Source organism: Chiloscyllium plagiosum, unplaced genomic scaffold (genome assembly GCF_037043375.1).
Source record: "Chiloscyllium plagiosum isolate Xiang-an unplaced genomic scaffold, Cpla_swu_hap1 HiC_scaffold_8, whole genome shotgun sequence".
NCBI lineage: Eukaryota > Metazoa > Chordata > Chondrichthyes > Orectolobiformes > Hemiscylliidae > Chiloscyllium > Chiloscyllium plagiosum.
Genome location: NW_028270146.1, coordinates 96,820,173 through 96,847,753, shown reverse-complemented (window position 1 = coordinate 96,847,753; position 27,581 = coordinate 96,820,173). Strand labels below are relative to the sequence as shown.

Here is a 27,581-nt window from a genome sequence, read left to right as displayed (position 1 = left end):
CCATTGCATACAAAAAGAAGTTTAGAGCTTATAGTCTGGCTTTATTGCATGTCCCGATGCAGCACTAAATCAAGCAAATCTCTTGTAGCAGTTTGGCTATGCGTCAGTCATTTAAAGCCCAATATTTTCTGGAAACTCTCCAATAGAGTTCACCGCTTACTATGATGTTAGAATACAGTACTTTCAATAATTCTTATAGACTGCTAGTTTAAAAAACAATAACTTTATTATAATGTATTTACAGTTGCAAGAACATTCCCTTACATTAGCTCTGTCCATGCTACTTTCTCAGCCTCTGTAGTCATGCGTGTAGCCATTTTCTCCCCTCTAACAGTTAACTCTTTGTGGGACTTAGCCTAACATATGATATTAATTGGTTCTAGAATGTACTGTTTGAAGAAACAAGTCTGAACAAACTCTACATTCTATTCATAAGGCTGCTTTTACCAATTTGATTACATTAAAATCTCGCAATCATTGCAACTCCATTTTTAGGGGGTCTCATTATTTCTTGATTAATACCAGTCCTACATGATTGCTACTGTTAAAGGGCTGATAAACTACTCCCACATGAAACTTCTTTCCCTGTTTGCTGTTCAGGTACATAAAGAAGATACAGGCGCATGAAAACTAGGAGCAGTTGTATGCCAATTGGCCGTTAGAGCCTTCTCCACCATTCAATACAATCATGGCTGATCTTCTAACTCAATGCCATGCTCCCACTTTCTCTCCCCTTTAAAATATCCTTAACATCCAAAAAATAAATCACTCTCTTGACCTGACTCCCACAACTTTGCAGGAGCAAATTTCACAAGTTGACCACCCTCAGTGAAATGTTTCCTCATCTGTCCTAAATAGTCAACCTTGTATCCTTGACTCACTGCACAAGGGAAATATCCTTCTTGTTCTAATCTATTTGGCCTGGTTAGTTTTTTTTAAAATAAATATTTCAATCAGATCCTGTCTCATTCTTCTAAACTTTAGTGAATTTCGAACCAATCACTTTTCATAAAAAAGCACTTCATCATGCTTCCTCTATGGCAAATATATCCTCTCTGAGACAGGGAGACCAAAACTTATAGGGAAATTGCACTCAGTTCTTCAGATGCAGTCACATTAAGGCCCTGCATAAACTCCAGTAAGACATGTCTATTACTCAACTCAAATCCTCTTACAATGAAGGCCTATATACCATTTACTTTCTTAATTGGTTGCTGCATCTGCCCATAGACTTTCATTAATAGATGTACAAGTCACCCTAATTTCTTTGTAGATCCACACTTCCTAATTTAGGATAATCTATATGGTCTCTCCCTGTTTTCATAATGATGTGTGAACCAAACTTCTCTACAGCCTCCAAATCCTTCTTGCATCTTCCTCACAACACACAATCACACTTAATCTTGTGTCATTAGCAAATTTGGTAATGTACTTGTTTCCCCATCCAAGTCATTTATATAAATTGTGAATAGGTGAATCCTGGAGGTCATTGTCTGCAAACAGAAAAAGAGCCATTTATTCCCACCATCTAAAACAAGGGTAATACTTTGAGCAGGGGATCTTAACTGAAAACATAGGCTCGGTAAACCAATTAGTTCAAATGTTGTAGAGGACAAAATCATGTAATGTATACAGGGTGATTTCTCAGAACAGCATGTTGAGCTAACTAGAGAATAGGCTATTTTGGATGTAGTATAATGCAACTAGAAAAAAGTTAATAATCCTATTGTAAAACAATCTTATGGGAAGAATGACCACAATATGGTAGAATTTTACATTATGTTTGATGCAGTTCAATTTGAAACTTAAATCTAAACAATGGAAACAACAAAAGCATGAGGGTAAAGTTGGGTGTGGTAGATTGGGAAAACTACACAAAGTTTTATCTTATTTTCTGTTTGAGACTTGGCAGAATTCAACTTGGTTGCTGCATTTGGCTGCTACTTAACAACAATGATTTCACATCAGACATAATTCATTGCATATGAAGCACTTTGGAATAGCTCAAAATGTGCCACAGTACTGAGTGTAAGTTTCCCTTCAAAAAATGCATGGTTACCAGGATGCTGATCAAGCTTTCTTTCTCTTTACAAAGCCACATATATAAAAGAAAGTAAAATAAAGACGATAAATTGAGATTACTAACTTGTGACAGAACCCCATGGAGTACCAGCAGAAATACTGATTAGATTGAATCAGCTTTGAAGAGGAGATTGCTAGCAATTAAAAATTCAACTAATTTATAAAATAGCTAGCTGTGTATTGAAGAATTAGAAATGCAGGAAGATAGAAAGCATCAACTGTTATCATTCATATTTATATATGTACAGCACAGACAAACTATTCAGCCCTACAAGCCTGTGCCAGTGTTTCACCTCTACAAGCATGCAGTTTCTCTTGCCTTGAGTACCTACCTAGCTTTTTTTTAAATGCCTCTTACAGTCTTCACCCCAAACACCCGACATGTTAGTGATTTGTGCATATCTCTGAATAAATGATGATAATTATGACAACTTAATTAGGAATCATGATCCCTTATTTTGGGTTGACAAAATAGGAAGTAGAAAAATAATTTTCTCCATATCCATCCTAGCGGACCCTTTCAGAATTTTGAAGATTTTTTTATTAGGTCACTCCTCAAAGCTTTTATTACAGAGAAGAGAGCCCAGGCCTGTCAGTTTCTTTCTTCCTGACAAAAATCATGGATTATCAAAAATAGTCCGCATTTAGCGCACAATCTTCCCATTCAAAATTTGTCATAAATGACATTTAAGCCAAGAATGAGTCGCAAATCACAACAGAAAGCTACCAATGAAAAGACAGATATGTAAACTATTAAAGGAAAAACAACAGATCAAAAAGTTAGCAAGAGGCTTATAACATGGAACCAATGACATGATTCAAATTCTCTCCTGAAACATTGATTTGGTCACCATTTTGTTGAAAGTTTCATAATATTATGTCATTGTTAGTTTGGTTCGTTTGAGCAGCATACTCATCCCGCAGTCAGAAAGTCACTTGTTCAAATGTCATTCAAGGACATGCAAAAGTAATAACTGCAAACACTTCAGTACAGTGCTGTATGGCAACTTCAGATGACATATTAATAGAGACACTGCAGATTCAAATTGGTATAATATTTGAAGAAGGGATTTCTGCCAATGTGCTTGCAATATTCATCACTGCAACACTAATGTACAGTCTAAGTAGTTACTTCTCTCAATGTCTACCACATTACATGGATTGTGCTACCTGGTGAATTTGAAAGTTCAAGTATCAGGATCAGTAGCTGACATACAAATTTTTAATTACATTACAAGATACAGAAATTACGGCACCAATACGTCACACTCTTAATGGCAGAGCAATAGTACATATTTGTGGTATTCTAGGTGAAATAATTAATTCTAGAAAATTGAGCAATTATCACTCATTCTGGAAGTTGTGGTACAAAGCAAGTCTCCTTGTACTCTGTACTGACACCACCTACTTTATATTAGTATGTCTAAATAAAATTATAAATATCACTTATACCAGAGTAGCAAGAGAAAAAAACGCACTATAATTAAACACCTAACCCAGAAAAGCAGTTATTATATTACATGTCAGTGAAGCCATCCATAGTTTTTCAGGACAAAATGGCCAACTCTTCAGGGAGATATTATGTAGCCCATGGCCACTTCAAATTGTCATGCTGAAATTTAAATAGGCTCCATGCATCTCTTCAACTAAAGTTGGATTCAAACCAGTTCCTGTACAAAGCTCATCAAAAGTTCCACTGTACAGACAGGACCGATTGGTGTCTCTCCAGATTTGATTGGGAAGGATGGCTGAATGCACACACTTTGTCATAGTTATGGAGATGAATGCTGTAACCGGAATCTATTAGCTCCTGGTTTGACGAGCAATGTCAAGTAGAGACTCTTCACAATCTTGGTCAGGTACTTGGGTCCTGGTTTTACTGTCAGGAAGACTTCATTGATATGTTCACCACTATAATGTAAAACAAAATATTAAAAGTATGAAATAAGTTAACTATTATTGTTAGTACTCAGCAACAAAATAGAGTTCTTATTTAATAAACTACTTTAATTACTTAAAACAGTTGATCTCGTCATCATTACATAGGAGATTGATGTGCACACTTTTGCAGCTAGGTTTCCAACATTGTAATAATGACTACATTTTAAAAGTACTTGTTATGCACTTTAGCACATGCTGATAGTATATAAATGTAAGGTTATTTTTTCTTTAATGAAATAATTATGATTTTTAATCAATGAATATTATACCTTTAAAAGCTTTGACTTAGGAAGAAAAGAATAGATGGAACGGACTACACAGATTCACTGTTCAAGATAGTGGCTGTTCTTTGACCTCCATTCTACTTACCCTTCCCGCCAATTCCCATTAACTTTGATTCCCTTAGAGCCCAAAATTCTAAGCAACCTCAGACAAATATATTCAACAATTGAGCACCTACAATCTTTTTGTGTGAAACAGTCTGATCTAAAGTCTTTCAATAGAGTCACGTACAGCACGGAAACAGACCCTTCGGTCCAACTCGTCCATGCCGACCAGATATCCCAACCCAATCTAGTCCAATTCAGCACCTGGCCCATATGCCTCCAAACCCTTCCTATTCATATACCCATCCAGATGCCTTTTAAATGTTGCAATTGTACTAGCCTCCACCACTTCTCTGGCATACATGTATCACCCCCTGCGTGAAAAAGTTGCCCCTTTTATATCTTTCCCCTCTCACCCTAAACCTATGCCCTCTAGTTCTGGACTTCCCCACCCAAGGGAAAAGACTTTGTCTATTTATCCTATCCATGCCTCTCATGATTTTATAAACCTCTACAAGGTCACCCCTCAGCCTCCAGGGAAAACAGCCTCACCTATTCAAACTCTCCCTTTAGCTCAAATCCTCCAACCCTGGCAACATCCTTGTAAATCTTTTCTGAACCCTTTCAAGTTTCACAACATCTTTCCGATAGGAAGGAGACCAGAATTGCACGCAATATTCAAACAGTGGCCTAACTAATGTATTGTACAGCCTCAACATGACCTCCCAACCCCTGTACTTAATACTCAGACCAATAAAGGAAAGGAAACTTGAAAGGGTTCAGAAAAGAGTTACAAGGATGTTGCCAGGGTTGGAGGATCTGAGCTATAGGGAGAGGCTGAACAGGCTGGGGCTGTTTTCCCTGGAGCGTCGGAGGCTGAGGGGTGACCTTATAGAGGTTTACAAAATTATGAGGGGCATGGATAGGATAAATAGACAAAGTCTTTTCCGTGGGGTTGGGGAGACCAGAACTGGAGCGCATAGGTTTAGGGTGAGAGGGGAAAGATATAAAAGAGACCTAAGGGGCAACTTTTTCACGCAGAGAGTGATAAGTGTATGGAATGAGCTGCCAGAGGAAGTGGTGGAGGCTGGTACAATTGCAACATTTAAGAGGCATTTGGATGGGTATATGAATAGGAAGGGTTTGGAGGGATATGGGCTGGATGCTGGCAGGTGGAACTAGATTGGGTTGGGATATCTGGTCGGCATGGACGGGTTGGACCGAAGGGTCTGTTTCCATGCTTGTACATCTCTATGACCTTCTTCATTATCCTATCTACCTGCGACTTGACCTTCAAGGAGCTATGAACCTGCACTCCAAGGTGACTTTGTTCAGCAACACTCCAGAGGACTTACCATTAATAATTGACAACCTTCTACTGAACTATGCTTCTTTGTTCTAGACTTGAGCCAGGGAAAACAGCCTCACCATTTAGATCATTAAGCCATTTAGATTCTCAAGCTTGCTCTGCCATTCTCAGTCATGCCTACCTCAATTTCATTTTCCCATGATATCAATCTCATTATAATGAGTCGTATCTAAAAGCCTATCAGTTTCTCTTGAACAAACTCAATGATTGAGCTTTGGTTGATTAATTTATTTATTGTCACGTGTACCAAAGCTTAGTGAAAAGCTTTACGAGCAGTACAGCCAAATCAAAGTAAGCAAGATTGCACAGATCAAGAAGATGTAGAGAGAGGGGCATTCAGGTTACACTGCACAGGTGGTGCACTAGGAGAGATCAACATTGGAGAGATCAACATTAGTAAGATCAGCATTGAGCCTAGAGAGTCCATTCAGTTAGTTTAATAATGGCTGGGAAGAAACTGTTCCTGAATCTGCTGGTGTGTGTGTTCAGGCTTGTATCTTCTGCCTGACGAAAGAGGTTGTCGGATTTCGTTACCGGGGTGTGGTGGGTCTTTAATAATGTTGGCAGCCATTCAGTGACAGCAAGCAGTGTAGGTTGAGTCCATGGAAGGAAGGTTGCATTCCGTGATTGTCTGGGCTGTGCACACCACTTCTGAAGTTTCTTATAGTCCTGAGCAGCGCAGATGCCATACCAGGCTGTTACACATCCAGATAGTATGCTTTCAATTGTGCATCTGTAGAAATCGGTGAGGATCCTTATGGACATGCCAAATTTCCCGAGATGCCCAAGAAAGAGGAGGCATTGTTGTGCCTTCTTGGCTGTCACATCAACATAGGAAGTCCAGGACAGGTTGTCGATGATCATCACTTCAAGGAACCTGATACTCTCCATTCTCTCAACCTTAATTCCGTTGATGTAGATGGAGGCGTATTCTCCTCCTTTCTTTCTGAAGTCAATGATCAGTTCTTTGATTTTGCCAATGTTGAGGTTGCTCTCCTTGGACCATGTCACCAAGTCCTCTAGCTCCCTTCTATATTTTGATTCGTTATTGTTAATATCCATCCCACTATGGTGGTGTCGTCAATGAACCATCACAGTCTTGAGTAGAGAATTCCAAAGATTCATTATCCTCTGAGTGAAGAGGTTTTCCTCATCTCTGTGCTAAATGGTTTGACAATGCCTACAACTCCTGGTTCTTGACCCTCACCCACTCTAGGGAAAAGTACTTCCTGTATTTACTCTCTAAAACCCTTTAAGAATTTGAAACTTACCTCTGAAGCTCCAGACCTGTAGAATCTTATATGCTTCAGTGAGAATACTCTTTTTCTTCTAAACTCAAGGCAATTAGGCCCATCTCTTGCCACAGATGCTGCCAGATCTGCTGAGTTTAACAGCAATTTCTATTTTTGTATGTTTCAGATTGCCAGCATCCATAGTTGTGTTTTACATTGGATTATAAATTGTACGGGGTTATGAAACGCCTTGTCGAACACTGGTCTGGAGTTTGATGGTGTCTTATTTCAGTTCACACAAGGCAGTTGCAGATCAATTTTAATGAGGCAAATGCGAGTGAAGAAGTTTTAGTCCAGAAGAGAAATACCTCAAAAGCTTTTATAGCACACAATATCTCCCATTTTGAAGATAGTTACAACTGACATATTCCTGGCTAAGTTCTTAGTTTCTCCCATATCCAGAGGAGTGCATGCCCTCATCATGTAACAAAACACACATTAGCTCTCAAGATATTTTAGTAGGTTGGGTTTAGACTTCTTAGAGTTTAGAGTAATGAGAGATGTTATTGAAATACAGAATATATTTTGAGGGTACTTGACCAGGTGGATGCAAAGCGATAGACTCCGACAAGGGTAAACTAAGACCAGAAGGCATAACTTCAGAGTAAGGAGTCACCAATTTAAGATAAGGAAGTTTTTTTTTTTAAATGATCAGTGTATAGTTATAATTGATTTATCACAGAGGAATGTTTAGGCTTTATCATGATGTATAAAGGTTGAGATATTGAGCCATCAAGTTGACACCAACCCTCCAAACAGTATCCCAGCCAGGCCCAATTCCCCACGCTATTCCTGTAACCCACATTTACCATGGCTAACCCACCCAGCCTGCACATTCCTAGATACTATAGGACAATTTAGCATAGCCAATCCACCTAAGCTGCACATCTTTGGACTGTGGGAGAAACCACCCAGCAGAAGCCCATGCAAACATGGGGAGAACGTGCAAATTCCACGAACAGTGTCATCCAAGACTGGAATTCAATTCTGGTTTCTGGCGCTGTGAGGGCAACAGTGCTAACTACTAAGTCACCATGCTGCCCCCATGATCTCATTTAAAATGATACAGCACACTCCAAACGGTCCAATTCTGCTTCTACATGTTATGTTGCTCTTCATTTAAACATTCAGTTCATCTATTATTCTTGCTAAAATGCATAACCTTTTCCCACAGTATATTCCAACTGCCAAGTTTTTGTTCACTCACAATCAGTCCATATATCCCTCTACAGACTGTCATTGTCATGACTTGCCTTTCCACCTGTTTTGTGTCATCCACAAACTTGGTAATAGTTTCTCATCCAAGCCATTTATATATAGATTGTAAATAAATCATGGCTACCCCAACATCATGGGTTCTTATCAAGCAGCTTGATATGTAGTACCTTAGAAACCACCTTTTGGAAATCCAAATACATGACAACCATTGGTTATCTATCCTGTCACCTCCTTAAACTAATTCTAATAAAATTGCCTAGCATGATTTCTCTTTCATGAAGCTCTGCTGACTCGGTTTGGTAAAAGCATGCATTTTTAGTGCTCTTCCATTATATAATTTATAATAAAATCAATATAGATTTAAGTGGTCTTATCACTTTTTTGCCTCTTGCCTTTTTGAATTGGAAAAGTTCCAGAGGATTATAAGACTGCCAGACTCCATCGATTATTGGAAGATTAATACCAATGTAATCACCATCTCTGTTGCTACTTCCTTTACATGTCCTTGAATGCAACACATCTATTTCAGGGAAATTATCAACGAATAACCCCACTGCCCTGCTAGTTACATCCTCAATAATCTCTCAGAATAAGCAAACAATTTCCCAAGACATTATGATTGTGCATTAATCAAGTTATTTCTTTTTTTAAAAAAAAGTGCCCTGTTACAACTTCCCTATTTTTCTGGACGACTGATGTCAGGTTAACTGATAGGTAGTACCATTTTTCTTTTCTTCATTTCTCAAATAATTGTTTTAATTTTGTTACCTTCCAATCCAGTGCAACCATTCTCACATCTAGGAAATTTTTCAAGCTCACAACCAATGATCCACAATCTTCTAGAATCCTACTTTGTCTGCCATTAGACTTTGCCACTAGTTTTCCTTCAACATGAATTAAAGTTCCTTCCTCTCAATAGAGTCAATTCCCAAATATTTCTGGAATTATTTTGTGTTAGCTAGTCAGCAACTTTAAACATGCCTTATTTTAATCAAATACTACACTAAATTTCTTTGTTTAACTAATGTTTTCTTTACTCTTTCTTTGGATGTGGTTTTCACTAACAAATGTGAGCATTTTGTTGTCTATCCCTGATTGACCTTGAACTGAACACCTTGCAAGGCCACTTAAAAATAAACCTCATTGTTGGTCCCCTGGAGTCATCCAATGGCCAGACCAGGGATTGATGGCAGATTTGCCTCCCTACAGAACATTAGGGAATCAGATTTTTGTGACAAATCGTTGATAGCCTTATGGTCAGAATTACAGAGAATAGCTTGAACTTCCAGATGAATGTATTAGTTGAATTCAAATTCCATCAGCAGTATGTAGCAGGGCTACTGTAAAATGTTTAAAAGTACCCAAGATGAATCATTCAAGATTCCCATTTCTAAGCATTATTTTGAAGTAACATTCTGATGTAGAATGTGTTATGTACAACTGCTTGATCTGATTAGAACTGTATTCAGCAACAAAGCTCTATCTTCATACAGCCTACAAATAACATTTGTTATTTGATAATGACTATGAATTGCAACCCAGAGAATGCCATGACTTTATACAGCTACAGTCCAGATTTGGTTCTTAGTCTGTAGTCAGTGAGTGGATCTCCATCAGTTCCCTCAGAGCCATTCATTGCAGAGTGGAATGAGTGTGCAAGGGTGAATGAATAAAAGTCAGTGCCCTGTTGGAATTTATCCCAGCACGAAAATGCACATCTATTAATGTTAAGTGTGGGCAGAACCAAACTATCTGGATGGGTATTTGAATAGGAAGAGTTTAGAGGGATATGGGCCAAGTGCTGGCAAATGGGACGAGATTAGGTAGGATATCTGGTCGGCATGGACAAGTTAGACTGAAGGGTCTGCTTTTGTGCTGTCATCTCTATGACTCTAAATAAACAGTCAAAATTTAGATCAGAACTCGTCATGTATTGCTGAAAGAGATGCTGTTGAAGCTTTTTGTCTTGCATTACCAAGCTTGTCATTGTATTGTTGTCTAGATGTCTGTATCTGTAAAACTGTATAACATACAAAGATGAATGAAGAATGTTTCAAGCTCGGTGCATCAACGCTACTGATGATTATTTCTCCAATCCTGTGGAAAGTATATGCAACTTTCCTACAATAACTGTATTACCACCCTGAGAGGTTTGAAGGGTGATGTTGTTTCAAAGCAAGGCATACAAAATTAGAAATTTCTACTGAAATGGAAATTTCCAAGCATACCCACCTGATGTTTCCAAACCAAGAATTAAATGTGAACTGCGCTAGGTGCCATGGATAACCTGGCTTGATATGAAATGTAAGTTCAAATTTCGATAGTGCATCATAACTTGAGAAAAGACACTTCACACTGCAAAGAAACACAATGATCATATAGAGAGAGCAGTCAACCAAAGAAAACATGTATTTAAATCTTTACATATCATTGTGACTAACTCATTAACAGTAAACTCAGATGCCAGGGTGCACTTAGGGAAGCAAATGGAAAACAAAGTTCATAACAAATTTTAATTTAATATCACCTCACTAGTGCAATGAACATCCCTAGATGGTTTGCAGGGCATTAAAAAACGAGTTTGAAAGCTACATAAGTATTAGGCACATTGGAATCGAAGTAAAAGACATAAGTATAGGTTTCAACATATAAGCTGATACAGGGGCAAAGCTGGTTTGTGATGCAGAGTTAAACCAACAGAGCAGGCTCAATTCTGCACCGGCTGAGATTACCATGAAGGTTTTGCTTTCTCAACCTTGCCTCTCACCTTAGGTGTGATGACTCTCAGGTTAAACCATTACTAGTTGGTTCTCTCTAATGACAGAGCAGTCCAATGGGCCTCTGGCAACTTTACCTATATACAAGACATACAGGAATGGACATTTCAGGCTTTTGTTGTCAGTTGCCCATCAAGTTTTCAAATGCATCTCCTAGCTATTATTTATCTTTTATATATTGTTTTTGCTCTATGTAGTCAGTTATGGGGGTGAGAATTTATAAAATTATGGTGCGCAAGTCACAACACAATTTGACCCTGCTGCACAAAGAAAGTCAAAGACTGTGCATGCAAAGTAATCACATTAAGTTCTTGAATGGCAGGTGTAAGTGCAAACCCTGGTAAAAACAATGACTGCAGATGCTGGAAACCAGATTCTGGATCAGTGGTGCTGGAAGAGCACAGCAATTCAGGCAGCATCCGAAAAGCTTCGAAATCGACGTTTCGGGCAAAAGCCCTTCATCAGGAATAAAGGCAGAGAGCCTGAAGCGTGGAGAGATAAGCTAGAGGAGGGTGGGGGTGGGGATAGAGTAGCATAGAGTACAATAGGTCAGTGGGGGAGGAGATGAAGGTGATAGGTCAGGGAGGAGAAGGTGGAGTGGATAGGTGGAAAAGGAACTGGGCAGGTTGAACAAGTCCGGACAAGTCAAGGGGATCGTGTTGCTGGAGGTTAGAAACTAGGGTGAGGTGGGGGAAGGGGAAATGAGGAAGCTGTTGAAATCCACATTGATGCCCTGGGGTTGAAGTGTTCCGAGGCGGAAGATGAGGCGTTCTTCTTCCATGCGTCTGGTGGTGAGGGAGCGGCGGTGGAGGAGGCCCAGCACCTCCATATCCTCGGCAGAGTGGGAGGGGGAGTTGAAATGTTGAGCCACGGGGCGATTTGGTTGATTGGTGCGGGTGTCTCGGAGATGTTCCCTAAAGCGCTCTGCTAGGAGGCGCCCAGTCTCCCCAATGTTCCCACCCTACCTCTTGCATACCTGGATTACACCTCTTCCCACCCTACCTCTTGCAAAAATGCCATCCCGTATTCCCAATTCCTTCGCCTCCGCCGTATCTGCTCCCAGGAGGAGCAGTTCCACCATAGAACACACCAGATGGCCTCCTTCTTTAGAGACCGCAATTTCCCTTCCCACGTGGTTAAAGATGCCCTCCAACGCATCTCGTCCACATCCCGCACCTCCGCCCTCAGACCCCACCCCTCCAACCGCAACAAGGACAGAACGCCCCTGGTGCTCACCTTCCACCCTACCAACCCTCGCGTAAACCAAATCATCCGCCGACATTTCCGCCACCTCCAAAAAGACCCCACCACCAGGGATATATTTCCCTCCCCACCCCTCTCTGCATTCCGCAAAGACCGTTCCCTCCGTGACTACCTGGTCAGGTCCACGCCCCCCTATGACCCACCCTCCCATCCTGGCACTTTCCCCTGCCACCGCAGGAACTGTAAAACCTGTGCCCACACCTCCTCCCTCACCTCCATCCAAGGCCCTAAAGGAGCCTTCCACATCCAAAGTTTTACCTGCACATCCACTAATATCATTTATTGTGTCCGTTGCTCCCGATGCGGTCTCCTCTACATTGGGGAGACTGGGCGCCTCCTAGCAGAGCGCTTTAGGGAACATCTCCGAGACACCCGCACCAATCAACCAAACCGCCCCGTGGCCCAACATTTCAACTCCCCCTCCCACTCTGCCGAGGAAATAGAGGTGTTGGGCCTCCTCCACCGCCGCTCCCTCACCACCAGACGCATGGAAGAACGCCTCATCTTCCGCCTCGGAACACTTCAACCCCAGGGCATCAATGTGGATTTCAACAGCTTCCTCATTTCCCCTTCCTCCACCTCAACCTAGTTTCTAACCGCCAGCAACACGATCCCCTTGACTTGTCCGACCTGCCCAGCTCCTTTTCCACCTATCCACTCCACCCTCTCCTCCCTGACCTATCACCTTCATCTCCTCCCCTACTGACCTATTGTACTCTATGCTACTCTATCCTCACCCCCCCACCCTCCTCTAGCTTATCTCTCTATGCTTCAGGCTCTCTGCCTTTATTCCTGATGAAGGGCTTTTGCCCGAAACGTCGATTTCGAAGCTTTTCGGATGCTGCCTGAATTGCTGTGCTCTTCCAGCACCACTGATCCAGAATAAGTGCAAACCCTGATCACTTTGGAAAGAGTAGGTGAAGCTTCAAAATCTGAACTCTTACATCCCCACTTCTGACTGCGTAATTACAAACTGTGAGATATACTACACTTACTCCAGGTTTTGAACCTCTGTCTTCAGAATGTCAAATTTTGATCCCCAGTTCATCAAATATTCCAGCTCATCACCAAGCAACCGACATCGACTCACCACTAATGAAACGTCAAGCAAGAGCTAGAGAAGCAAAGAGAGAGTCAAAATGTTACCAAAATCAGAAAGGAGTATGGAAGCCTTTCAATCTTCCAAAATACATCATCCCTTACAGGCTGGAAGAAGTCAGAAGCTTTGGACTGTGATCCAGTAATCCAACAGTCACTTTGCAAGTTATAGTTTACACCCAGTTTGAGGTGTTAAACTGTGATTCAGACAACCCTCACAGAAGACAATGCAAAACAGGGTAGGGGAAGAGGGAGTAGTTCCAAAGGGGGGGCATGTGTAAAAGGGACCGGAGTATATAAGCACCTGAGTATAAATGTATAGAAGCGATTTACAAGAATGCTTCCAGAATGAGAAATCTCAGTTCCGTAGATAGATTGGGGAAATTCGGACTGTTCCCCTTGGCGAGAAGGCGGTTAAGAGGAGATTTCATTTAAGCTTTAAAAATCATATGGGGTTAGGCAGAGTAGATAGGAGGAAACAGTTCCCATTTGTGAAAGGAACAATAAGAGGACATAGATTTAAAGTGATAGGCAAAAGAAATAGGGTGACATGAAAAAAAAAAATCACACAGCTAGTAGTTAGGGTATGGAGTGCAATGCCTGGAAATGTGGTGGACAGAGGTTCAATTGAGGCATTCAAGAGAACATGATGAATATTTGATATACATATGATTTACAGTATAGAGATGGGGGCAACAGGCAGGAGATGAGCAGTATGTGATAGAATAAGTGCATGCCCATGGGCCAAATAGTCTCCTTCTGCACCTAATTGTGATTGTGTACTGCTGGTCAAGGTTTTTTGTTTTTTTTTTTTAAGTACAATGCCCCAGAGTTTTTCTTCTGCCAACTCCCTGGATTTTTAAAAATAACAACAAAGACTTTAGATTAGATTAGATTCCCTACAGCGTGGAAACAGGCCCTTCGGCCCAACAAGTCCACACCGACCCGCCGAAGCGCAACCCACCCAGACCCATTTCTCCTCTGACTAATATACCTAACACTATGGGCAATTTAGCATGGCCAATTCACCTAACCTGCACATTTTTGGAATGTGGGAGGAAACCGGAGCACCCGGAGGAAACCCACGCAGACACGGGGAGAATGTGCAAACTCCACACCGAGAGTCGCCTGAGGCGGGAATTGAACCCAGGTCTTGACACGTAAATTACAGTTCAAAACAAAATTGATGATTAATTGGGAAATTAAATTGAAAAATCTCATTTTAATTTGAACAACGTTTGTTTATAAAATAATTAGGAGAAAGTAATTATCCTCACATGCCTGTCAACTTCCTAAAAATGCTATCCACTTAGTTGCATTTCTCCATTTCCTTTCTCCATCTACTTAAAGAAAAATTATTTATTTGACTTAGAGATACATTATGACGGGTTCAGTTTATGCCAAATGGCGATCCTTTGACAATTACAACTAACAGATTGCTTTCAGAATTCCACAGCTTCCTGCTGCCGAAAAAACAAAGCAATATTAACGGTAGTGCCAAAAGGAGCTAATAAGCTATCAAAGAAAACTTTTTGAATGCTGGAAATCTGAAATTAAAAACACAAAATGCTGGCAAAATTCATGGGGAGACAAACAGTTAATACTTCTCAACAGTAATTTTTTTGTTCAAACATATTTAGAAATTTAACAGTTATTAAAATACAAAGTCAGGAAAATGAAATTGTGGAATAGTGGAATGGAAACAAAAAGACAAATGTCTGAAGTAAGGTTGACTGCAAGATTGAAAGTAATGATCTAGCCAGATTCGTACCATGGGGAGCTGCAATTCATTTGTGTATACATCTTGCCAACTGTCTTGACTCTTCCAGTAGGTCATAATTAACTCATGAACAAGCTTTGAATGCAGTGGAGCCTCATCCTCTGAAAAATAGGACAAAACTAAATTTTGTGTTTTTGAATAGCAATTCAGTATGTGAAACTGATGGAACACTTTCAATGTAGGATCGACAAGAAATAGTATTTAGTTTTAACACCAAGATCAATAGAATGAGAACTGAATTAACTTACTAGCTTATTTCCTTTCAGAAAGGTACAGATAACAGTTGTTACCATTACAAAGCAGAATTTAAATGTTTAATCATAGAATCATAGTCAGGGTCATACAGCACAGGACAGGCCTTTCAGGACATTGCATCTGCACCAATCTATAACACTAACTCCACCTGCCAGCACGTGGCCCGTAGCCTTGAATGTAACAACACTTCATGTGCTTATTCACCCTTTTTTTTAAAAAAAAAGGCTGTGAGGCTTCTGACTTCTATTGCTCTCCTTGGCAAAGCACTCTGACATCTTCTGGTGAGAAAATTAATTTTTTCACATCTCCTCTAATCCACTTGCCTGTCACCTTAAAATTATGCCCCCCTCCTTTGTGACCCTTCAACCCTTCCTATCCACACCCTCAAACAGGTCACCCTTCAATCTTCTCTGCTCTAAAGAAAACAATACAAGCCTATCCAGCCTTTCTTCATAGCTAAAATGCTCCAACCCAGGCAACGTTCTGGAGAATTCCCTCTGCACCCCCACCAATGCAATTAAATTCAAAACTCTACACAGCACTCAAGTTTTGGCCTTACCAAATTTTTTACAGTTCAAACATATCTTCCCTGCCTTTATAAATCAATGCCAAGACAAATGTTCCACATGCCTTCTTAACCACCCTATTAATCTGTTTTGTCACCTTTGGGGATCAGTGGACAAGCACCCTGAGATCTCACTGTTGCTCCTACCCTAGTACTCACTTGTTTTGTTATTTCTTCCAAAGTGTGCCATCTCTCTTTTCAGGTGAAAATTGCATCTACCATTGATCTGCCTTTTTAACCAACCTATTTACATCTTCCCGTAAACGAAGACATTCTTCCTCACTATTAACCACCCAGGTTATGTGTCATCAGCAATATTATCTCCCCAACAAAATTTTCATCAATATCATTCACATTTATCATGAACAATAAAGGGACCCAGCACGGATCCTTGTGGTATGCCATTGGACACCAGGCTTCAGCCTTCTACCATGACCTTCCATCTTCTACCACAAAGTTAATTTTGGAAATAATTTAAAGGATTTTTAGAATAGGTGCTACTCCATGAATTTATATTAGATTTGGTAGATTACCAACTCCAGGACAAATCCATGGATGGCAGATTGCTCTTTGAACTCAATATTTATCTGTTCTCAAGTTTTAATTCCATCAAATATACAGTCCTGAACCAGCAACAAGTTGACATGATGTTTATGTTCCTCCTGGTCTATCCTCATCAGTATAAGCTACTATTTGTTTCTGTCACGTGTTTTTCTCATCTCAACTTCATTGTGCTAATCTTTTCAACTACATCTTGTCATAATGAGTTTCACCTTATGTCACTCTGGTAGACAGTTTCTTCTGAGTTAGTGATTACTATGTATTAATGGCTCCTAGTTTTTGTCTTTCCCCACAAGTGGATACACTTTCCATATTGACTCTAACAATCCCTTTATCATCCTTGAGACTATTATCATGTCATCCCTCAACCGCCTTTCTTATTTGCAAAAATCTGTCTATGCGTCAAAAATACATCTCATATAAATCACTTCAGTAATGTTTTAAAACCAAAAGATCCAATTTAAGTAGAACTTTTTTTTTTAAGAAAAATTCACTGAGGATACAGGTACACTGACTGGGCTAGCATTTATTATCCATTCAGAGTTACCAGTGAGGTGGTGGCGGGAAAATGCTTTCTTGAACCACTGTAATCCATAATGGTGTGTAGGTAGACCCATAATGCCATTTGGGATGGAGGTCCAGAATATGAGTGATCCTGCAGGAGTTGGGTTAGAAATCTAAGTCTGGATGGTGAGTGGCATGGAGGGGATTTTGCAGGTGGTGACGATCCCATGTATTTACTGCGCTTGTCCTTCTTGATGGTAATGGTCATGTGTTTAGAAGGCGCTGTCTAAGGAGTCATGGTGAATTTCTGCAGTGCATCTTGTAGATGGCACACTGCTGCTATTGAGCCTTAGTGGTAGAAGAATGAATCCGTGCAGATGTGGTGCCAATCACACAGTTCCTTTATCCTGAATGGTGACACATTTTATTTGCTGTTGCAGCTGCAGTCAGCCATGCAAGTGAGGAATATTCCATCACACTCCTAATTTAGATTTAGAGGAGCTGGTTTTGGACTGAGGTGGACAAAGTTAAAAATCACACAACACCAAGTTATAGTCCAACAGGTTTATCTGGAAGCATTAGCTTTCGAAGTGCTGCTTCTTCATCAACCACCTGATGAAGAAGCTGCTTTTCAAAAGCTAGTGCTTCCAAATAAACTTATTGGACTATAAACTGGTGTGGTGTGATTTGTAACTTTGTCCACTCCTAACATATGCCTTATAGATGAAGGGCAGATTCTGGGCACTCAGGAAAGATATTTGCTATAGGATTCCTAGTTTCTGACATGCTCTTGAAGCCATATTATTTATATGGCTAGTCCCATTTCATTTCTGGTCAATGGGAGATTCAGTGACGGTACTTCAAGACTAATGACAGAATTCCAATTGCCAAATCACATTACATTCTAGCCAATCACCTTCCTGTGCTTTAAGTAACCATCAGTCCTTTGTCTGAAGGCAATCTAGGCTGGTCAGACCAATTATTTATGACAAACTAATTGTTTATGACAATTAAACTGGTTACTCCTTTAATTGGAGGCATGGGAACCAATTTAAATTTATTCTTAAATTGGTCAATTTATGGGAAATATTTAAAGCAAAATATTAGTGGGAAATTCATTTGAGGTTCACCCTTAGAACACTTTAACTTACCATCCAAAGCAGATACAAGATTAATATCTAGGATTCTCTTACACTTTGCACCAGGAGAAAGATCAACCACTATGTATAAAAAGAAACATCAATAAATTAGCTGAGTGTCAACAGGCCTGAAAGCAGTAGTTACTTAACCAATAGTTAATTCTTATTAAATAACCCACCGAAACCATTACTGAAATAAATAACAGTAGGAGAAAGCCACTCAGCTCATTGAGCTATCGCCATTCAATTTGATCATGCATGGACTGTGGCCTGAACTCCACTTTACATCTCAACTCCTCAAAACCCTGTTCTCCCTCTAAATTGAAATCTTTCCTAGCTTAGCCTCAATATATGGAATGATCCAGTCTCCATAGTTCTTTATGGGGAGAACTCCGTAGAGTAAACAACCCTCTGAGTGAAAGAACTCCAACTCTATTCAGTTTTAAGTGAATGTTGATATTCTAGAGCATGTCTTATAAGAAAGGAGGCAGTGTTAGATGTTTCGAAAAGGATTAAAGTAAACGAATCCCCAGGACCTGATAGAATCTATTCCAGAATACTGAGGGAGGCAAGAGAGGAAATTGCTGGGGCCTTGGACAAAATCATTGTATTCTGTTTAGCCACAGGAGAGCTCCCGAGGACTGAACAGTAGCTAATGTAGTTCCTTAAAGAAAGGCAACAGAGATAATCTGGAAAATTACAGGCTGGTAAATCACGCAGAAAATTCGTATAGACAGGATTTACTCACATTTGGAAAAATATGGATTTATTAGTGACAAGCAGCATGGATTTGTACAGGGGAAGTCATGTCTCACAAACCTGATTGAGTTTTTTGAGGAAGTGACAAACAATTTTGAGGGCAGGGTAATCGATGTCTACCTAGATTTTAGTAAGTACTTTGACTAGGTCCCTCATAGCTGCTGATACAGAAGGTGAATTCACATGGGATCTGTAGCAAGCTGTTAAGGTAAAAAATCAGTGAGTAGTGGCACAAGGCTTTTTTTCTTGAATGGAGATTGGTGACCATTGGTGTTCCATAGGAATCAGTGCTGGGACCCCAGTTGTTTGTTATATATGTATAAAAAAAATGATTTGGCGGAAAATGTACATGGTCTGATTAGTAAGTTTGCGGATGACAAAGACTGGGGAGCTACACACAGTGAGGAGGATTGCCAGAGGGTACAGCAGGATATAAATATGTTGGGAGACTTGGGCAGAGAAATGGCAGATGGAATTTAATCTAGATAAATGTGAGATGATGCATTTTAGAAAGTTTAATGCAGGAGGGAAGTATACAGTAAATGGTACCCTTAGAAGAACGAAAAAACCCTCAGAAGCATTAAAATACAGAAGGATGTATGATACAGGTGCAATTCACATAAGTAGTAACGCAAGTGAATAAGGTGGTTCAAGGCAGTGTAGGGCACGCTTACTTTCATTCAGCAGGTGGAAAGATGAGCAAGTCATATTGCAGCTATACAGAACTTTAGTTAGGCCACATTTAGAACATTGTGTACAGTCCTAGTAGCCACACTACTAGACGGATGTGGAGTCTCTGCAGAGGGTGCAGAAAAGATTTACAAAGATGTTGCCTGGTTTGAAGGATATTATCAATGAAGAAAGATTGGACAAACTTGGTTTGTTTTCACTTGAACATCAAAGGCTGAGGGGTGAATTGATACACATTTACAAATTATGAAAGGTATTGATAAAATGGATATGCAGAGTCTTTTTTCCAGGATAGAACTGTCAATTACTAGGACAGTGCCTGGAACGTGCTACCAGAGAAGGTGGTAGAAACAAAGACAACAGCAACATTTAATAAGGCATCTTGACAGATACATAAATTTTCAGGGAATATAGAGATACGGACTGCTTTGAGGCAAAAACATTTTACTGCAGGTTTGGTGGGCTGAAGGGCTTGTTCCTGTGCTGTACTGTTCTTTCTTCTTTAAGTGAGAGACTACTTACTTTGAAATTGTCGCCCCTTAGGGCTAGGTTCCTTTATGAGATAAAACAGCCTCTTTTCTATTTACACATGGTGTATTTGTAGCATAATTAAGTATATTTATCAACATTTTTGATAATTTATCAACTGTCAAATATAAAGCTATAACAACAAGATAATCACTGATTCCCTAGACAACACTATATTCATATTAATATAAAACGACTGGCATAAGTTAGCAAAGTTCCCCACTTCCTACCCCTGAAGTAGGTGATATAACAATTCTAAATAAAAGAAACCATCACACTAAATCCAGCTCAAAAAAAAGGGGTCATGGTTGAGGTCACATTTAATGCATTTCCATCATATTCACAAAGCTGGGATATTTCAATTTGACAGTTACTATCCTTTTAATGCATCTCCAATTTAAATTTAACAATTGTCATCATTTTTACTGAAATATGATCCCTTTATAGTAGCTTCTGGACATATGCAGCCTGAAAACACATCCATTTGCAAATAATTAATTATGTTATTTTAAGATTTCCTGGTTTATGGTGAGCTGACCAACCCTTTGATAAACAGGTTGAATACTGTCCTTACACTTGTCTTGAAGCCGATCCCCACAGCAATGTTACCTACCCATTCTCCCCAAACGTCCTAATGCAGTCTCCTTGTCTCAGAATTACAAAAGTTTTATGCTGGCTCCACAAATGGGCATCATTACAAAGTACCAATCTCTTGCTTCTCTCCCATACCCTTTATAAACTGTTTTTATTCAAATAATTATCCAATGCTCTTTTGAATGCCTCATGAATCTTCTCCATTATACTTCCAGGATTGTATTCTAACTACTCACTGAGAAAATGGTTGTCTTCAAATTGACAGTCAATGCCAAAAGTGATAAGGAACAGGGAAGCTCTTACGATAAGAAGGCAAGCTACAGATTTGTAATATTGTGGATGAAAGAATCTAAAGGATCATCAATAATGTCAAACCATAAGTTGAAAGACAGGAAAAACTAGAGGAGTTCAACTCCAGGATTCTTCAGTAGCAGTACTCTGGAGACGACCAGTGCATCAGGATAGAACGCTTGATTTGAGAGATATGTGCTGTTGAGTGGAATTTAGAATTCCACCACTAAACCGGGAAACAGCCAAGTTGGATTGTGAAGCTTAACCTCCTTTCTTAAGGGTCTTATTTTGGTTTCTATGTGCAATTAAGTTTAAATTGTTTCAGTGTTCAATTGTGTAAGAGATTTCTTAATAAGTAGCTGAATTAAAAGTTGCTTTACTAACTTCTCTATCTGTCCTCCACCTTCAAATGATCCGTACACTTAGTCCCTCTGCTCCTGCACCCCCTTTCAGATTATACTTCCTCTTTTATAGTATGGTTTAATGTTCCTTCTACTAAAATGCATCATCTCTCACTTTTTCTGCCAACTATCTGCCCACTCTACCAACTTGTCTATATCTATTAGAAGTTCTACATTGTCCAACCCACATTTTTACAGTTCTTCCAAGTTTCATGTCTTCTGCAAACTTTGCAACTGTTCCCAGCACAACAACATCAAGATCATTAATCAACCTCTTCGGAACTCCACTACAAACCTTCCTTTAGCATTATAAGAACTTAATTAACTATTACTTTGTTTCCTGTTAGTGAGCCAAATTTAATTGCTACTGACCATGTTATTCAATAATCTAAAACCTTCCTCACCTTATGGAAATTCACATACATCACATTAATATTATCATGACTGAGCTATTCTGATACCCCTTCAAAAGCTGCTGCAATTTATTTAAACACACCTTCCCATTTATAAATCCAGGCTGACTCGTAACCCACCTTTTTCCATGCGACCACTAATTCTGTCCCAAAATTGCATCTAGGCGTTTCTCCACCACTGAAGAATGACTGGTCTACCACTGTAATCTTTACAATCTTTCTTGAAGGAGGCTTTATAGATTTGCAATTTTGGTGTCTTCTGGCAACATTATTGACAATAGGAAGGCTGAAATATTATGGCTAGTGAACCTGCAATCTCCACTCTCACTTTCTTTACAATTCTTGGATAATCTTGTCTTGTCAACTTTAAGCATAAACTTCTGAGTCTATCCAAGACTTAGAAGTTTGAATCTTTGAGCAAGAGTTTCATCCTCTTTCGTCATTGCGTCGGTAGCATCTCCCTCCTTGGCGAAGAAGGATGCAAAGTATTCATTTGCACTTTAGCAATGCCCCTGCCTCAAAGTGTAAACCCCTTTTTGGTCCCCAATGGACCTTACTCTTCCTTTCACCACTCTTTTTACCTTTCACCACTCTTCTACTATTTATATACCTATCAAAGTCCTTGAACCACGTAGATATGCTGGTTGCCAGTTTTTCCTCAATTCCTTTTTTGGTCCTCTTATTTAAACTCCTCTGAACTGAAATAACCCTACAGAGGCCAGTATCCTGTCACCAAATCACACTTTATTTACACAGTACCAGTTCTTAACGATTGTACTGCCTCAAACAGAGTCAGGCACCAGAATGGCAGTATCCCTGACACTCAACTTTCTGTCAGCCAGGGCTCTCTGATTGGACCAGATTAACAGCCCCAATCAAGCAACTCATTTGGAGTTCTAGCTGGCTGACCTCGTTACAATCACTACATAAAACCTTCTGCATTCATCTTGGATGTCGATTTTATCCTCTATGTTACATGTGTCACAAAGTCAAAAATCACACAAAACCAGATTATAACCAGACAGGTTTATTTGAAACTGCAAGCTTTTGGAGCTCCACTCCTGTGATTTTTAACTTTGTACACCCAAATCCAACAGCAGCACCTTCACATCATGGCTACCATTGACACTTATCACAAGCACACTTCTTCTCCACCTTAGTTTCTATCTGTGTTTGTCATCTACAGAGTTCTGGATTGGTTTATTTTATCTTTCCTATTTGAGGGAATATATGTAGACTGTATCTGAACCATGTCCTCTTTGAAGGTAGTCCATTGTTTAGTTACTGCTTATTTCAACAATGTTCTTGTCAATCCTGGTCAGTTCTGTTCTTGTACCATTGGAGTCAGCACTCTTCAACTGATTTTTATTACTCTGAATTGATGCTCATTATTCTCCACCATTGATCTGAACTTTACAATACAATGATCACTATCTCCTAAACGTTCACCCATTGACACTGACCTACTTGTCCTGCTCATTTCCAAGAATCAGGTCCAATAGTACACAATTGTCATCCTCACAACCTCCAATACTGCTGCCTTAACTCCACCTCATCTCCATGACAGCCTTCCCATCTCCATCCTGAAGATCTTTTGCAACTTCCCCATCTCCTCATAAACCCCTACAACCTCCCCATCTCCTTGCAACAGCAGAAATGCTAGGATCAATGTATCATCATTTTGTCCATGTCCAGGTGATGCATCTGGTTTAATTCCATTTTAGTTTTTTAAAGCAATTTCGTATAACCAATCACTCAGCTAGGCCACTCCAGAGGGTGTATGAGGGTCTGGAGTCACATGCAAGACCAGCCAAATAGATTTCCTTGCCTAAAATTTCATTAATGAGCAGATGGGCTTTCACAACAGTTAGCAATGATTTCATTGGAATTAATGTTAAATTCTATTAATAAATCTAAACTTCCATAATGGAATTTGGACCACTGTCTCTGGGCTTCTGGATTGTTAGTCCAAATGACATTAGCTCTATATCACTACTTCCCCCTAGGCATTTTCAGTCACATTATGAACTCAGCTCTCTGAACTTGGATCGTGCAGTTATACAATGAAGTATAGCCTACAATATCATAGTACGAAATGGAAGTGCTGAAATTAACTCCACAGCCATGTATCTGACACATTAAATCAAATTGGAACTCAATAATTACTGTGTTATTGGTTCAAAAAATGTATTTATATTTCAAGGCAATTAATTAGCATTCTTACACACAGGCTCACCAAACTTCAAAGTGAGCTCCAGGGAGTCGTATAGAAATGTATAAACAGCCTGTTCATCCTGGCAGAGGCATAATGTCCACTCTAACAGCCTGCAAAGAGAAAATTACAATATGATGATGAGAATAAACAATGAACACCACAAGTTAGTCATTCCAACACCATTTTGGGTAGAACATAAGAACTAGGAGCAGGAGTAGGCTATCTGGCTCTTCAAGCCTGCTCCGCCATTCAATAAGATTGTGACTGAGCGCAGCTCCACTTGCACGCCCTCTCACCATAACCCTTAATTCCTTCATTGTTCAAAAAAAAATCTATTTTAGCTTTAAAATCATTTACTGAAGTATAGTCAACTACTTCATTTGGCATCATGAGGACAGCTGTGATGAAGACGGAGAAACTGAGAGAATGGAATAGAATCTTTACAGGAAATAGGGTGACATTGTGTATAGTCAAGGTAATAATGGGAGTCAGTGGGTTTGTAGAGGATATTGGTGGCCATTCTATCCCCAGAAATGTACACTTTCTCCATCCTGATTAACAATGGCAATTAAGCGCACCATCTGTAGGATGCACTGCAGCAAATCACTAAGGCTTCTTTGGTATTAATATCAACATTGAATAGGAACAATAAGAGGATAGATCCTCAGCTGTACAAGACACTGTGCACAGTGTTTCAGATCAAGTTGAAATAAAAGTCTTCTGCGGCACGGTGGCTCAGCGGTTAGCACTGCTGCCTCACAGCACCAGGGTCAATTCCAGCCTCAGGCGACTATCTGTGTGGAGTTTGCACATTCGCCCTGTGTCTGTGATGGTTTCTTCCGGGTGCTCTGGTTTCCTCACACAGTCTAAAGATGTGCAAGCCAGGTGAATTGGCCATGCTAAACTGCCCATAGTGTTAGGTGCATTAGCCAGAGGGAAATGGGTCTAGGTGGGTTACTCTTCGGAGGGTCGGTGTGGACTTGTTGAGCCAAAGGGCCTGTTTCAGCACTGTAGGGAATCTAATCTAATCTACTCAGGGAGATGAAATGGTATATTTACATCAGTTGAAACATTTGAAATAGTCAAAATATGATAAAATGCTGAACGGGAAAATTAATTATTCAATTATTTGCGTTTTCTCTTTCAACCTTTATATGTTTTATTTTCCATCTGCCTATGTGAATTAGCCCCTTATGCTTATTTAAGCACTGTATTAAGAATAATCACAAAATTCAATTCTGTACCAAAGTTCCACCTTTTTCCTTCCACCCTCTCAACCCATCGAAATTAACCTCCATAGAAACAGATGGTGATTGGTCACAACTATGGATCTGTAGCGTAGGCAGAAACCACATATATAGGCCCCTGTGCCTCATATCAATGTTTTGCTTTCTGTTTTCTTGTTTTTTCTCCACTATTGACCTTTATTTTTGCAGAGTATGGTTTTGTAGTGTCATTGGTTTTCCAATGCTTTATTCTAGTAATTGTTTGGTAGCTCAGAATGTGAATGTTCCTAAAAAAAAAAGAGTAGAAAGTTGAAAATGTTTATTTTGCAACATCAGTAAGTTTCATTTGCTCCCCATTTTTGAGACTTCACTGAAATCACACAAGAATCCTTGGAGGCAATGAGATTGCCAAGTACATACATTCTTCAGACAGTGATTATTTTTAAATCAAAGAAGCTGAGCGATACTGTTGCTTTGTTCAAAGTATGATATATAACCCAGTTAAGTGTGACTGAAAACTCCAACTGAGCAGAAATTGGCAAAAAAGTATAGCCATTCATTTTAGAAGGATTCCATTTATGTTTCTAACAGTTTTTTATAAAATGGTTTCCAGTTCATATTAGTGACTATTACTGTATTGTATGCATTCCTAACAAGATAATATTTTGGCAGAAAACAGAAGTGTACATTTATTGAAAGGGGGAGGAGATTAAGTAGAGTCTGTATTGTCTAAACTCGGTGATATTTCAGAATTATAGAGATATTTATGTTGCTGTCATTAATATAATGCTTATTTTCATTACCATCATTCTGATGAAAGGTTTCTTTATTTATCCAGTGCTTTTCGAAGAATTAACTTTATACTTATTTACAACTAAGAAATATTTTTATATAGGGGCAGTTAATGGTGTCAATGCCACCAATAACATCTTTCAAAAATTGCAACAGATATATTATTGCATTATGCAGGCTGCAGTAGATACAAATTCAACAGGAATTCAGAATTTTAAAGGAATGAAACAAAATAGTAACCAGGTTGGTTGCTTGATAACAAAGTTTGATGCCTAGAGAAAAGAACTGGTGGATCAAGGGTTGCTTTTGCACTAAGTGGCTTTACAGAAGTAATCATATTTTTAAAGGATGTACAAATGCCAAATTTGCAAAATAACCAACTAGTTACAGAGAACAGTGTTTCTTCATATGTTCATTTGTTCTTTTTTCAAAGTTAATATTATCATATTTTTCAATCACTGTCCATCATGAACACAAAAGGCTTTTAACTGACAATAATCTTATCTCAGTGAAAGGCTGAAATCAAGGTAGTATAGATAGCTTTGACAGGGAAAGAGGAGAGGGGAAGAAGAGGAAGAAACTAAAAAATGTTCAGTTGGTCATTATGCCACATCTGGCAATATAATACAACTTCTTCTTTATCACAAAGGAGCTAATGAAGGTTGGAAGAACAGAAACGGAGTAAAATAATCAAAATATAATAATCTAAATTATACCAGATTGGAAGAAAGATTTCAGACTTGAGGTAAGAATTACTGAGCAAGACACCCCAGCATCTTTTAAACTGACATTTAAATGCAAAAAATATTACCCTTTGCTTAACAAAAGCAACATTTAAGTAGTGACAATAATATAAATCTAAAGTTAGTTATTCCTTTTAAGCTTTGAACTGCAGAACACAGGCACTGAATTACCATACCTTGACTGAAATTTTTTGCAAGTTACTTTCCCTTTCTATAGCAAGGCAGCAAGAAGTTCAGCTTAAAATTAGTCAGTTCCCCAGCCACAGGAAAGCGTAGCTGGAATACAGTTAGACACAGATCACATTTCATGAAAATCAGCTTCTGATCTCGGATCTGGTAATAAGACAGGTTTAATAAATGACAGAGTAGAAGACCTGCTAGGAAGTAGTGATTATAACATAGTGAATTTAATATTCAGTTTGAGAGTGAGAAACTTATTTTGGAAACAACTGTGTTTAAAGAGATTTACAATGAATTGAGAATGGAATTAGCTAAAAGGTGACTGGGCAGGAATGACAGTAAGCAAACAATGGCAGACATTTATGAAGGTAATTCATGTCTATCAGCAAAAATACATCCAGTAAAGAGGAAAGATTCTAGTGTGATAAATCAACTATGGCTAAACAAGGAAGTTATGAGAATATTCAAAGATAAACCATATAGAAAGGAGGCCAAAGTCAGTGACAGCTCCCAAAGACTGGGATAAATTCAGAGGCCAGCAAAGGAAGACTAAAAAGATTATATGATGGCAAACTAGCA

General features: G+C 39.3%; 1 protein-coding gene across 3 annotated transcripts in view; it reads right to left on the bottom strand.

Annotated features, from left to right (window-relative positions):
* Positions 1 to 207: 207 nt before the first annotated feature.
* The window catches only part of knl1 (kinetochore scaffold 1), a 114,828-nt gene continuing 87,454 nt past the window's right edge, over positions 208 to 27,581 (bottom strand). For 2 of the 3 annotated variants that reach the window (XM_087990141.1, XM_043698237.2), the window contains 6 exons: positions 24,071 to 24,171; positions 18,183 to 18,251; positions 15,138 to 15,247; positions 13,264 to 13,382; positions 10,461 to 10,583; positions 208 to 3,993 (listed from right to left, as the gene is read on the bottom strand). In XM_087990141.1, the coding sequence (XP_087846267.1) occupies positions 3,855 to 3,993; positions 10,461 to 10,583; positions 13,264 to 13,382; positions 15,138 to 15,247; positions 18,183 to 18,251; positions 24,071 to 24,171 (661 nt within the window). In that variant the 3' untranslated portion in view covers positions 208 to 3,854. The remainder of the gene's footprint in view (positions 3,994 to 10,460; positions 10,584 to 13,263; positions 13,383 to 15,137; positions 15,248 to 18,182; positions 18,252 to 24,070; positions 24,172 to 27,581) is intronic. The other variant, XM_043698238.2, reaches the window with a different exon arrangement.